Source organism: Trichosurus vulpecula, chromosome 3 (assembly GCF_011100635.1).
Source record: "Trichosurus vulpecula isolate mTriVul1 chromosome 3, mTriVul1.pri, whole genome shotgun sequence".
Lineage (NCBI taxonomy): Eukaryota > Metazoa > Chordata > Mammalia > Diprotodontia > Phalangeridae > Trichosurus > Trichosurus vulpecula.
The window spans coordinates 94,965,034-94,978,044 of NC_050575.1; the positions used below are offsets into that span (position 1 = coordinate 94,965,034).

The 13,011-nt window shown below is 44.0% G+C and overlaps 1 protein-coding gene across 2 annotated transcripts in view; it reads right to left on the reverse strand.

Moving 5' to 3' along the window:
* Positions 1-11,892, reverse strand: part of CLTB (clathrin light chain B) — a 46,591-nt gene extending 34,699 nt beyond the window's left edge. Inside the window, exon 1 of one of the 2 annotated variants that reach the window (XM_036749472.1) lies at positions 11,427-11,892. In XM_036749472.1, coding sequence (XP_036605367.1) covers positions 11,427-11,604 — 178 coding nt within the window. In that variant the 5' untranslated portion in view covers positions 11,605-11,892. The remainder of the gene's footprint in view (positions 1-11,426) is intronic. The other variant, XM_036749473.1, reaches the window with a different exon arrangement.
* Positions 11,893-13,011: the final 1,119 nt, after the last annotated feature.

The window sequence follows — 13,011 nt, forward strand, 5'->3', positions numbered from 1 at the left end:
ACCCTGGGCAAGTCACATAATCTCTGTCTGCCTCAGTTTTCTTAACTGTAAAATAGGGATGATAATAATAACACCTACCTCCCAAGGTTGTTGTGAGGTTCAAATGAGATAATAGTAAAGCACTTAGCACAGTGCCTGGCACACAGGAAGCACTTTATAAATGTTGGTTATTATGATTATGATTATTGAACTAAGAGATTTATCTGTGGCGGGGGTGGGGAACCTGTGACCCAATGTTCTATGGAGTTTGGATTCAGTCAAAGGGCTGCACTTGAGGACCTAGAGGGCCACATGTGGCCTGGAGGCTGCAGGTTCCCCACCCCTGGCCTATGGTCATATATCTCAGAGAGGAGGAGCTGATATTCAAAACCAGAAGGAATTGAAATTCAAGTTAGGTGAGAAAAGGAGTACCAACATATTCTAAATGAGTTCACATTAGCAAGCCCAGACAAATGAAATCCCAGGGTGCTGAAAGAACTTGCAGATGTGAACACAGAACTGCTATTGGGGATTGCTGAGGGATCATAGAGAATGGGAAAGGGCCTGGTTTTCAAAGGCTGGTGAGGGAGGGGAGGAGATGCAGTCCAGAAACCATAGACTGATGAATTTGATGTTGAGCTTAAGCAAAATTGTGGAACAAATGATCAAGCGGATTGTTTGCAAATATACCATGAGAGGAGAATTCCCTGGGAGTCAGCATGAGTTTACTAAGAACAAGTCATGCCAGACTCATTTTCTTTTTTAAATTCTTATGTAGTAAATGGCATAAAAAGGTATTTTTCAGGAATTGCATGATCAGGAAGGGAGGTAGCCTGCTCATTTAGCAGAGGATAATGACATCTCAAATACTACACTGGTGCCTTCAAAATGTTAAAAGACCTAGAGGAGTACAGACTTCAGAGATGTGATAGATCAAATGAGGTAATGTACATAAAGCACTTTGCTCCCCTAAAAAATCAGCTTAGGGAGCATTCTTCAGGACTTGAGTGGATCACTTATGAGGGATTTAGAAGAGATTATGGACAAGAATCACATGGAGTGAGAGCAGGGATGGGTAGCCATCTGGACCACTGCATATCAGTGAGGTCACAGGTTTAATGAATTTTAAAATGACTACTGTGTCTGAAGCATTATAGTTTGAGGACAGTGACTGTACTGGTGGGGACAAGTCCAAATACACAGAGTATCTTGATTTTAGCAAGGCATTAGACAAAGTTTCTCAAGTCATCCTTGTGGACAAGATGAAGAGTTATGAATGAAAACATAAACAGCGAGATTCTGAACTAGTTGAATGACTAGACCCCAAAAGCGGTGATTGATGAATTAATGTCACCGCAGAGGGAGGTGTTAAACATTTCCATCAGTGACTTGGATAAAAACCTGAGTGCCATGGTAATCCAATTTGGGGAATACACAGCAATATGGACAACAGATAAAAGCTTCTTGACAATCTAATATAAGGGCATGAGTCTCACAAGATGAAAATGAATCTCTACTAATGTAAAATCCTACATGTGAGTACTTCTAAGATCTACAATTCTATTAGTGTGGGTATTTGCCACTGGTGCAGATCGAAAGGCCCCTGTGACTTGATACGTTATCTTTGAGAATTGTTATAGTTTCAAAAAAATCATCATTGCAGTCAATTCAGGGACAAGCTTCTCAGAACTTGGCTAGGCTGGTTCTTGAGACTATAGTCTTGCTGTTCCTTCATACAAAACCTTTCCAATGCGATAGGACCTGTCAGACCTTGTGTCCCATCTACATAGCCTGCAAGGTGCCAGAGTCACCCACTATGATGAGGCATCAGAGCCGGATCTTAGTGAAAAGAAAATCCATCTAAAATTGTACACAAAAAAGTGGCTTTGCAGAATGTTTTTTTTTTCCTTTTCTCTTTAAAACAGATCTTTGTTACAAGGAAATGCTTGCTTGAGAAATGAAGGTGACCTAAAATCAAAATGTATCAATAAAAAGTCATATGCTAAGATTTTAAAAATCAGCTACATTAGATGGAAGAGGCACAGGTAGGCCACAGTTCATGTGAAAGATATCTAAGGATTTTAGCAGACTGCAAGCTCGGAATGAGTCAACAGTGTGACACGGCCCCCAATAAATCTAATGTGATCTTAGGTTGCATAAATAGAAGGACCGTGTCTAGAACAAAGTAAGTGATCAGGTGTGCGCTATTGCTGGAGGGTTGTGTTTGGTGCTGGGTGACCCATTTTAAACAAGCTGGAATTGTGTCCAGAGGCAGGTGATCAAAATGGGTCAAAGGTCTGGAGACCAACGTATGGCATTTGAAAAATCTCTCAGGATCTCCTTGTGGACAAGGTAGAGAAATGTGGGCACAAGGAGGTGGATTTAGGGTGAGCTGAATGACTTCATCTGAAAAGCAGTGATTAATGGATCACTATCAGCCTGGAAGGAGGTCTCTAGTGGTGGCTACTACACATGTCCTTGTCCAACTAATCCAAGATCATGAAAAAACTGGAGATATCTAGCCCAGAAAAGAAAACACCAGATCTGGGAGATGTTCATGGTCCCTGTCTTCAAACATTTGAAGGGCTGTCATGTGGTGGCAGCTAGCTGACAGCGAAAGTGAACAGAATGCTATTTCTGCAGTCAGAGAGAGCTGAATGTGAATCTTGCCCTAGACATTTACTAGCTGCCTATCACTAGGTAAGTCATTTAACCACTGCTTGCCTCAGTTTCCTCATCTGTAAAATGGGGAGGGTAATAATAGCACCCACCTCCCAGGGTTGTTGTGAGTCTCACATGAGATGTAAAATAATGCATAAAAGAGCTCTGCAAATATTAAAGTGCTATGTAAATATTATCTATGACGCGGTAGATAGGAGAGACTTCTTTGTGCCTACAGAGAGCAAAACTAGGAATGCTCTTTGGAAGTTGCAGGGAAAAGTTTAGCTCAGGGGTGGGGAACCTGCAGCCTTGAGGCCACATGTGGCCTTCTAAGTCCTTGGGTGAAGCCTTTTGACTGAGTCCAAATTTTACAGAACAAATCCTTTTATTAAGGGGATTTGTTCTGTGAAGTTTGGACTCAGTCAAAGGGCCACACTCGAGGAGCTAAAGGGGCCACATGTGGCCTCGAAGCCACAGGTTCCCCACCCCTGGTTTAGCTCAACATAAGGAATAACTTCTCAACAATTAGAACTGTTGAAACATGAAATCAGCTTCCTCATGAGAAAGTGGTTCCCTTATCACCTGTAGTGTTCAAAAAGCAGCTAAATGACCACCTGTCAGGGTTGCTATATAAAAGGGGACTAAGACACTGAGTAAAAAGTTGCATTTGATGCCCTCCACGAGGCCTTTTAGTTCTACCAGTTAACGCTATCTATTAAAACTCCTTCTTCACGGCACAGACCAACTATCGGAATCCTAGAACTCTAGAATTAAAAGAGTCTCCATGGCCATCTTGTCCTTCTAGCTCTGAATTTTTTGTTTAGAAAATGTTTGCAAAAAAAAAATGTTTGCAGTATTGTATGCCTTCAAGGGAATGATGGTGTGGCGGCAAGAAATCTGCTGTTGATGGCACACAGCACACAAAGAGTCCCACTCAGGCTCTTGCAGAATGCCACTACCCATAATGTGGATGTGATGCCCACCAGCACCCTTAATTAACTCTAGGAGGTAGGTAGTGTCAGTATTACCCTCGCCTTACAGAAGAGAAAACTATGACTCAGAGAGGAAAAGAGATTCACATATAGTCATACAGCTAGTGTTAGAGTCAGGATTTGGTCTCCAATCTTCCAACTTCAGCCAAGGAGAGGAAAGGGAGTATATGCAACTGGGTTTCATTGCTTGGAAGGCTCCTCTTGCTACCCAGTGAGACTGGCATTTGGTTCAGGTCTTAGGATTGAGGGCTAGAAGGGGCTTTAGAAATTTTGTTGTTGTTCAGTCCTGTCTGACTCTTCATGACCCCAATTGGGGTTTTCTTGACAGAGTGACAGATAAGGAAATTGAGGCAAACAGGGTTACTTGCTCAGGGTCACACAGCTATTAAATGTCTGAGGCTGAATTTGAACCCAGGTTTCCCTGACTCCATGCCTGGCACTCTATCCGCTGTGCCACCTAACTGCCCTAAAGTACCACCTCCCCGTAGGGATTATCTAGTCCAAATCCTTCATTTGACAGAGGAGGAAACAAAGTCCTAGAGAAACTTGCCAAAGTCACCCAGGTAGCAGAAGCAGGATTTGAACCTAGTTTCTCTGATTCCAAAAACAATGTTTTTTTTTTTTTTATCAATTCTATTCCATGTAGTTTAGCTCATTTCAATTCAGTCTCGATTCAAATCAATTCAACGCAATGCAATTCAGTTCAAGGAGCTTCAGGTCTACTAGGGAAGACAGCACAGAGAGCCGGGGTGGTACAGCGCAAAGAGGGCTGCGTTTAAAGTCAGGAGACCTGAGTTCCACGCCATCCCCATCGCTTGTACGAACTTGGGCAAATTATCTAATCCTCCTCCATAAAAAGAAGGGGTTGAACTAGATGATTTTCTAAGGTCCTTTCCAGTTCGAAACATATGATCCTATGAGTTTGATTTAACTTAATTCATCACGATGTAGGGGAAAGAGTCAGAGGCAGATTTCAAGTAGGACGTCCTAAGTTCAAATCTTGACTTTGCTACTTACACTCCATCAGTCGCTTCATGATTTGAGGCTTTAGTTTCCTCATCTATAAAACAAGAGGGTTGACCGGATGGTGTCTGTAATGTTAATATGTTAAGGGGGGTGGTGGTTAAGATCTTCCCCACCCATCATTAATAGGCCTCTTGTGGAGGCCATTAAGGGAAGCTTGCTTATAGGAAGGCTTGCACACCTTTTGTTAATAAGCTCATTAGGCAATGAGTTGAGTTGTGATACCTTCTGGCTCTGAGCCTATTAGCTGGAAGAGTATACATTGTGAGAGGGGAGCTTTTGCTTTGGGGGCTTACTTATGAGAAAGATGTTGTGATTGCTTGGTTGAGACTCTGAGGGACCGTATGTTCAGAGCTTCCCCACTCCTCAGAGATAAAGGCTCTTTCGATTCAGTGGTGGATGTAAAACTTTGATTCAGGCAATAGAGCCCTGTCTATTGGTCTTTATTCCTCTTCTCTTATTTTTTCTGTTTAATTACAGAAGATTGTTGACCCCTTAAACAGCTCTCTTTCCTTAGTAAAGCAGATAAAAGAACCTGCACTAGCAGCCACCCTGGGTATGCCAGTGTGGTTGCCGTTACAGTGTCTTAGAGCCCTTCAAATTTTAATAATTCAGTTCAGTTCAAATTCACTTTAGTTCTATTTAATTGGATCCAATTCAACAAACACTGATTACCTAATATATGTTAAAGTCTATGCTGGATGCGAGGGAAATACAAAGTTTACATCATAAGACATAGTCCCTGCCTTCCTTAAACCCATATTCTCCTTAGCCCATCAGGAGGCCACGGAGCAGACAACATTGTCCTGCGCATCTCAGTAGAAGTGCCATCACTCAGAGCTTGGAATTGTTTAGGCTCTAGACCCATGGGGGAGAAAGAAGGGGAAGGACACTTTCCTGGGTCATTATGGTCCAAATAAACCAAATGGCCACAAACCAACTCATCAAGTGAGGGACAAACAAAGGCATCTAGGAATCTAGGCTCTAACTGAGTCAAGGTTAGCCAGTGGAGCCTGGCCCAAAGCTGATATAAAACTGGAGGATGGGAAATAGAATGGCCTCACCAACCTCTAGTCTAAATTCCGAAAGATGACATCAATTTGGTGTTTGTTAGGCTGAGGATCAAACTAGACACTCCTAACCCCATCTTTCTAACCACAATGGCTAGGCACAGTAGGGTCCAGGGCTCTGACTTCCTGGGCTTATGACACAAAGAGAATATAAGCTTACATTTGTGTGGCACTTCAAGGTTGGCAAAGGATCTTCTTTTACAATGACTCTGGGAGGCGAGGAATAAAAGAAACCTTTTCCTCATTTCATAGATTAGGGAGTGGGTATTCAGAGAGGGTATGTGATTGGTTTGGGATCATGCTGTGAGCATGAGTTAGAGCTAGGTTCCTAAACCAATTTCTTAACTACAAGTCTCTTGGTTTTGGTTTTCAAGGAAGGGCATGAGCAGTTGGGGCAATTAGGAAATGGTTTGTGTAGGAAGTAAACAAAAGCATAAGTACACATACCTATACATACTTACATATATACATAACATATTATATGTTTGTATAGGAAGTCAACAAAAGCATAAATATATCACATATGTACATAAATATACACATATATTATATATAAAATTCATATCTAATACATATATAGATACATATGTACTATATATTTATGCTTTTGTTGACTTCCTATACAAGTATATAACCTATATGTTGTCTTCTTGGATAGAAAGTAAGCTCCTTTTTCTTTTTTACTTTGCATCCCTAGCAAAGTCAGCATACAGCAGATGCTTAATGAATGCATGCTGACTGATGGAGTGATCTGATTCAGCACAATATTGCTTGTCTGAATTGTGTTAACTTCTTAACTTCTTCCAGTTCCTGAAAATACCTGGGAGTAAGGTGGTTCATACAAATAGTACCATGCCCTTTTTGCAAATGGAGAAACTCCTCTTTTTTTTTTTTGAAGGGGGAGGGCAGGGCAATTGGGGTTAAGTGACTTGCCCAAGGTCACACAGCTAGTAAGTATGTCAAGTATCTGAGGCTGCATTTGAACTCAGGTCCTTCTGACTCCAGGGCCAGTGCTCTACTCACTGCGCCACCTAGCTGCCCCTGGGAAACTCCTCTTAAGTCCTCTTCTGGTGCTTCCTCATGGTATGTGGGTGATCTTTGGTTCTCAATGGTTTGAACACAAGTTCTAGCAGATCCTACCAAGTTGGAAGGGTGTCACTTTGGAGTCAAGGCAATTCATTATCAGGTCGCCCAACAGGTGAGGAATTTTTTCAGCAACAGTAACAATCTAATACCACCTCCTAAGTTGTAAGGGGGGTTAAGTCTGGCAATGCAGGGAATAACACACATGCATCAAATCATGGATACCTGAAGTACCGAAGCAGAGATGAGAAGCAGAAACTGAGGGCTAGAGGGGTGAACTGAGGGGCTAATTCAAGTTGGAGTCAGGATTCTTAATCAAGTCTTGACCCCTTCTGAAAACTTCCTATGAGGTAACTAGTGAAAGTATCATTATTCTCCATCTATAGAAAAGAAATTCTTGACTTCAAGTTCAGTGATTTTTCCGTGCATCACAGCTGCCTCTCAACAAATTCCTTTCTAGCTCTATCTTCCCTGTACTCTACTTGATGGTCTCTCTCAGGGGCTATATTCCATGTCCTAGAGCCCATTCTAGCTCTAATCTTCTATGCCACCAGCCATCCAATACAACTAGAGGCTTCTGAATCTAAGAAAAGTCCATTTCAGAGATAAAGGATTGTTTTCTATGCTGTCAAAGGAAGGTTATCTGGACAAATAGGGGCAGAGGGAGGCCCAGGCCCAACCTCTACCCAGCCTTCAACCTCCTATGACTTTCAAACTCTCTGTTTAACTTTCAGTTTTCCTACAGAATGCACATCTTCCCTCCCCAGCCCCCAGCATCTTCAGCAGCCTGAGTAATTGGCCTGCAGTAATTTATATTTGATCCACACCCTTCTTCCCACACCCAGCCTGCTGACTCCTTGGTTGGGTGGGTCTGACAGCATTTGCTGCCCTTCCTGCAACACCTCTCTGCCTACAGCCATTCTCCTGCCCCACTTAAAACAGCTGAGACAGCTAAAAGGGGTAGGGGTGTGTGTGTGTGTCTGTGTCTGTGTGTGTCTGTGTCTGTGTGTGTGTGTCTGTGTGTGTGTCTGTGTGTGTTTGTGTCTGTGTAAGGCTTTCTCCCTGCCTTCCTCCCTCACTTCTTCCCTTAGCCCCAAACTCCTCATCATGGCTGGACTTTTCTGATAGCCTATCTGGACTCCCTACTTGTATTCATCTTGAAATCAAAGAATATGAAAGTGGGAAGGAATGTCAGAAGGGGTATAATGCTGACGAAGGAATCCCTCTCAAATATCTCTGACACATGGTCATCCATCCACTGCTTGCCGATCTCCACTGATTGGGAATTCACTATGTCCCAAGGCAGCCCATTCTGCTTTGGGGCAGCTCTCTGCTTGTTAATGAGTTTTCCTTATATCTTCAAAATCTGCTTCTCAGAAACATCACTCTCCTCATTCTGCCCTCTGGGGACAAACAGGACAAGCCCTGTTATTGCTCAACATGACTGACCTTCAGATACCTGAAGACAGGTTTCATCTCTAGTTCCTCCAGCTGATTCCTATGTGGTATCATTGCAAATCCCACAATCAACCTAACTGCCCTCCTTGGAACACTTATTCCTTGTCCCTTTCTGCCTTGCAGCTTTGCCATCTCCTGAATTGTGTTAAAATGTGAAGTCCTATCAGAGAGGGAATGCACCAACCAAATGGTTGACTTTTGCCCAAGTCAGGGACACTCATAGGACCCAGCTTTCTCACACTTACTACCTCTTCCCTGAGAACTGAATGTCTCTTTAGCAATGCCCTTCCCAGCTCGGAGGAACTGTGAAAAGGGACAGACATGAGAAGGAGGAGCAGGAAAAAAGGGGACTGAAGAATCAAAAGGGTGGAGCCAAAGCTTCTTCCTCTGCTTTTGTTTAAGAGTCAGAGTCCATGGGTTATTATTAACTACTATTCGCTCATGCATTTCCCATGTTTCCAAACTGCTCAGTGGAATGGACTTACCCTCCCACCTCTTATCTCTGATGAAAGAAGTCCCTCCCTTCCTCCAAGAGGAGGGCCACCTCCTCCAAGAAGCCCTTCCCACCCCTTAACAGAAGGTGATCTCTTCTTCCTCAAGTTCCTCCTAGTACTTTTCCTAGGCCTCTCTTGTGCCTATTTTATTCTCTTGTTTCATAGCTGTCAGTGTACTCATCCTTGCCTTATTAGATTGTAAACTATCTAAGGACAATATCATATATACACACATATATACATTATCTATATTATATATACACACACATGTATGTATGTATATGTATACACACACACATACATACACAATACATACATATATATGCTCAGCACTCAACCTTGAATGCAGGTGTTTGCAAATGTTTGTTAAATTGACTTATTTCCCTGGTAGTAGTGACCAGTAGTGTGAAGATGGCCCAGTGTAGCTGGTTTTAAACTTACTTACCTCTCAGACCATTTGGGTGATGAGAAACATTCTCCATAACACTCTCCCTTAACCACATGCTGCCACCACAAAACCCCATCAAAATAAAAAGGAAGAAAGCAACAATTGAGATACCAATATCCATAAGGCAGTGTCTGGTTTTGATTAAGCATCATAAGCACATTTTTCCTTCATACCAAAAATAAAAGCAGAGAGAGACCTCATTGTCTTATAAATATTCATACTATGGAGACTTTCGCTTCGCAGATTACCAAGTCTTGAAGGGATCACAGAACACAGAATGTGAGATCACAGAACACAGAATGCAGGGTCAGAGCTGGAAGGGAGTTTGTTGGGAGGCAGCTGTGGCCTGGGGATCATGGGGATTTAGAATTTAAAAATCTGGGTTCAAATCCTAAACTAGTGATTTGATCTCAGGCCATTTGCTTTCCTTCTCTGGGCCTCAGAGTATTCAACTTAGAATCGAGAGAGAAGGGTGTTAAAACTTGTTAGCTGAGTAACTATGAACAAGATACTTTACCCTCTGAGCCTCAATTCCCCCATCTGTAAAAGGAGGAATAATAATAATACTTTTGCCACCTACCTCACAGGAGCATAGAATGTCAGAACTAGAAAGGAACTTAAAACACAGAATTTCTGAGATAAAAATACCTTGAAACAACATACCCAGAACCTTAGAACAGGAAGGAACCTTAGGTAGAGACCATATATTCCAATCTTGTAATTTTACAGTTAGGCCCAAATGGGGAAGTAATCAGAGCCATAACTACCACAACGAGGATGGGGTTCTAGGGTGCCAAAATGGGGTTGGGGGGAGCAGGAACTGGTAAAATCTATTGCTATCCTCTGGGAAGTAAGGGGTCCAGCTGCCCCTGGCCACTATCCTCAGGTTTCCATCACCAGGACAACACTCTCCAAAGGGTCAGGGCCCACTACCTGCTGATCTCTATGGGAGCAAGGACCAGGACTCTCTGTGGGACCCTAAGTGGGACTGTCTCATGCACTACCATGCTACCTTTCCCCCAACTAAATTTGCCCCAGGCACAATTTTGGCTACTTATTTTGGAAGCCCCTTGTGAAAGGTCCTAGCAATTTAGTGACAATGTTAGAAATCCTTGGACTCCCCTCCCAAGACTACCAAGGGTCTCTCACATTACTCTTGGAGAACCAGTAGGATACTGTAAGCTTATGGCAGGCAAGATAACCTGTCTAGCGCTACTTTGTATCCCCCACATAACGTCTGAACACAGGGTTACTTATGTATAAGGGATAGAGCACTGAATGTGGAGGTGAGAATTGGGCTCAAAACCTAGCTCTGGTGCTTACTGGGACTGGCTCTGAGTCTCAGTTTCCTCATCTGTAAAATTGTGTCAATAATCTTGGTTCTGGGGTATTGTGAAGAAAGCATTTAGTAAAATTTAAAGAGCTATATAAATGTTAATTAATATTTTCTGGTGCTCCGTAAATGCTTGTTTTGATCTGATCACAGAAACACAGAATGTCTGAGCTGAAAACAAACCTCTCATTAAGCAGATGAGATAGAGGCACATAGAGAAATGAATTGCCCAAGGTCACACAGCAAGTTAGAAACAGGGGATCTGCACCCCACCTCATGCCCCACCCCAATACAAACACCTTCTGAGGGCACTGCACCTGAGGAGGGTTATATTTCCTCCTGCACCAGGGCCACACAAGCTCCCAGCCTCAATTGATAACAGTTGACCTATTCACACTCATTAGGGTAGGAGGAAAACGGAATGAACCTTGGCTTATTCTCTATGTTGAGCTGACGTTTGATTTTAGTAGCCTGGAATGGTTATGCCCCTTCCTCTGGAATCCTTGAGTTGGCCGGATCAGACCATTCTCTCCTTATGTTGTGCCTTCAAGTTCCCTGGTCTAGGAACTACAGATGGCTGGCTGTCAGATGCACCTTCTCCCTGTGTGCCTGCCCTTCACCTAGACCTAGCCACCGCTGGGCTTCTTCTTGACTCCCCCTCCCACTCCTACCGTCAGTCACCAGATTGGCCTGTCATTTGGCAGAGATCCTGGCCTCTGGAATTACAGACAGGGCCTTAGCGGGGGCTCAGGTGTCCAGCAGAGTTTCAAGCTCTCCCACTGCCCTCTATCGCCTCTCCCCGCCTCCCCCAACGTCTGAGCCCATTTCAAACTAGACATCACCCCTGGCTATTGCCCACAGCTTCTCAATCACCAGACTACTTACTTCCATTTTCCGCTGCCGGTTGCTGCAGGGCTCCTTCAACGCCACCAAAACCCTCATCATCGTTTTCAATGCCAGCGATCTCACTCTCCTGCTGGGCCAGGAAGGCAGCCGCTGGGTCCTCCTCCGCTGGCCCTGGGGCCCCGCTGCCGGAGGAGAACAAGCCGAAGTCATCAGCCATGGTTTACCAGACTGTATTCACACCGTCCACCTCTGCCTCGCTGAATGTGTGCCCAGCCCTAGTGCCTACTCCTCTGCCCACCCCTCCACCCCACCCCCTAGCGCACAGGACACAGCAGTAGCTCCCGTAACCCGATACTGCCAGCGGAGCTGAGCCCGCCTGGGAGGGGAGGGGAGGGCAGAAGAAGGCCAGAGCTGGGCCCAGCACCGCAAAGAGATCGCTTCCTATCGGGGCTCAGCTGTCACTGCGGCTGAAGGAAGCGCCGGGGGGAGGAGCCTGTCCAAAAGCAGGGAATTTGGTGATGTCAACAGTTACAGGCGGACAGGAGCAAGAGTGGGAGGATCCCAGAGAGCCCCGGTTCAAAATCTCCAACGCAAAAATGCAGGAAAAGAGCTCAGGAGGTAGATAATAGGTCAAGATAAATGGGCTTACAAGCTCCATGTAAATCATTAAGGGGGGCATAGTTGTCTAGAAAATAGGAGGCAATAGTCCAGCTGTCCTCTGGTCTGGTACCATCTGGAGTAGTGACTCTAGTTCTGCCTGGTAGTATGATGTAGCTGGGTTTGATTTTTAGCTGGGCCATTTACCAGCAGTGTGATCTTGGCCGAGTCATTTCACATTTCAGAGCCTTAGTTTCCTCAGGTAGAAAGTGGGGGAAAAGGGCAGGTAGGTGGTGCAGTGAGTAGAGCACGGCCCTGAAGTCAGGAGGACCTGAGTTCAAATATGGCCTCAGATACATGACACACTTATTAGCTGTGTGACCGTAGGGATGCCACTTAACCCCAATTGCCCTGCCTTCCCCCCTGCAACAAAAAAGAAGAAAGTGGGGGAAGGGGGAGAGTTGATGTAGCTTCCAGGTCACAAAATGTTTTCTTCGAAAAAGGATTAGATTTAATCTGCTTGGACCCTGAGGTAAGAACTAGAAAAAAATGGGGAGTAAGAGGTGGGTGCGGAGTTTGAGAGGAGGGGAAGTTTCAGAGGGGGGAGTATTTTCACTTCAATATAAGGAAAAAGTCCTAAATATTAGAAAAGCCCAATCTTGGAATCTACTGCCTCTAGAGATAATAATAAATAATAATAGCCGGTATAGTGCCTACTATGTGCCCCTTATTATGCTAAGTGCTTTACACTCATCTCATCTGATCCTCACAACAATCCTGGGAGATTTTACAGCTGAGGAAATGAGGTAAACAGGTAAAATGACTTGCTCAAAGTCTCACAGCTAGTACCTGAGGATAAATTTGAACTCAGGTCTTCCTCACTCCAGGCTTAGCACTCTATCTATTGAGTCACCTAGCTGTCTATTCTCACTTTTAGAGAAGGGTGGGGGGGAAGGGAAGGGCTTCATTTTTTCTTTTTTAAAAAATGTATTAAATTTTTTTAGTTCTAAATTTCCTCCCTCCCTCC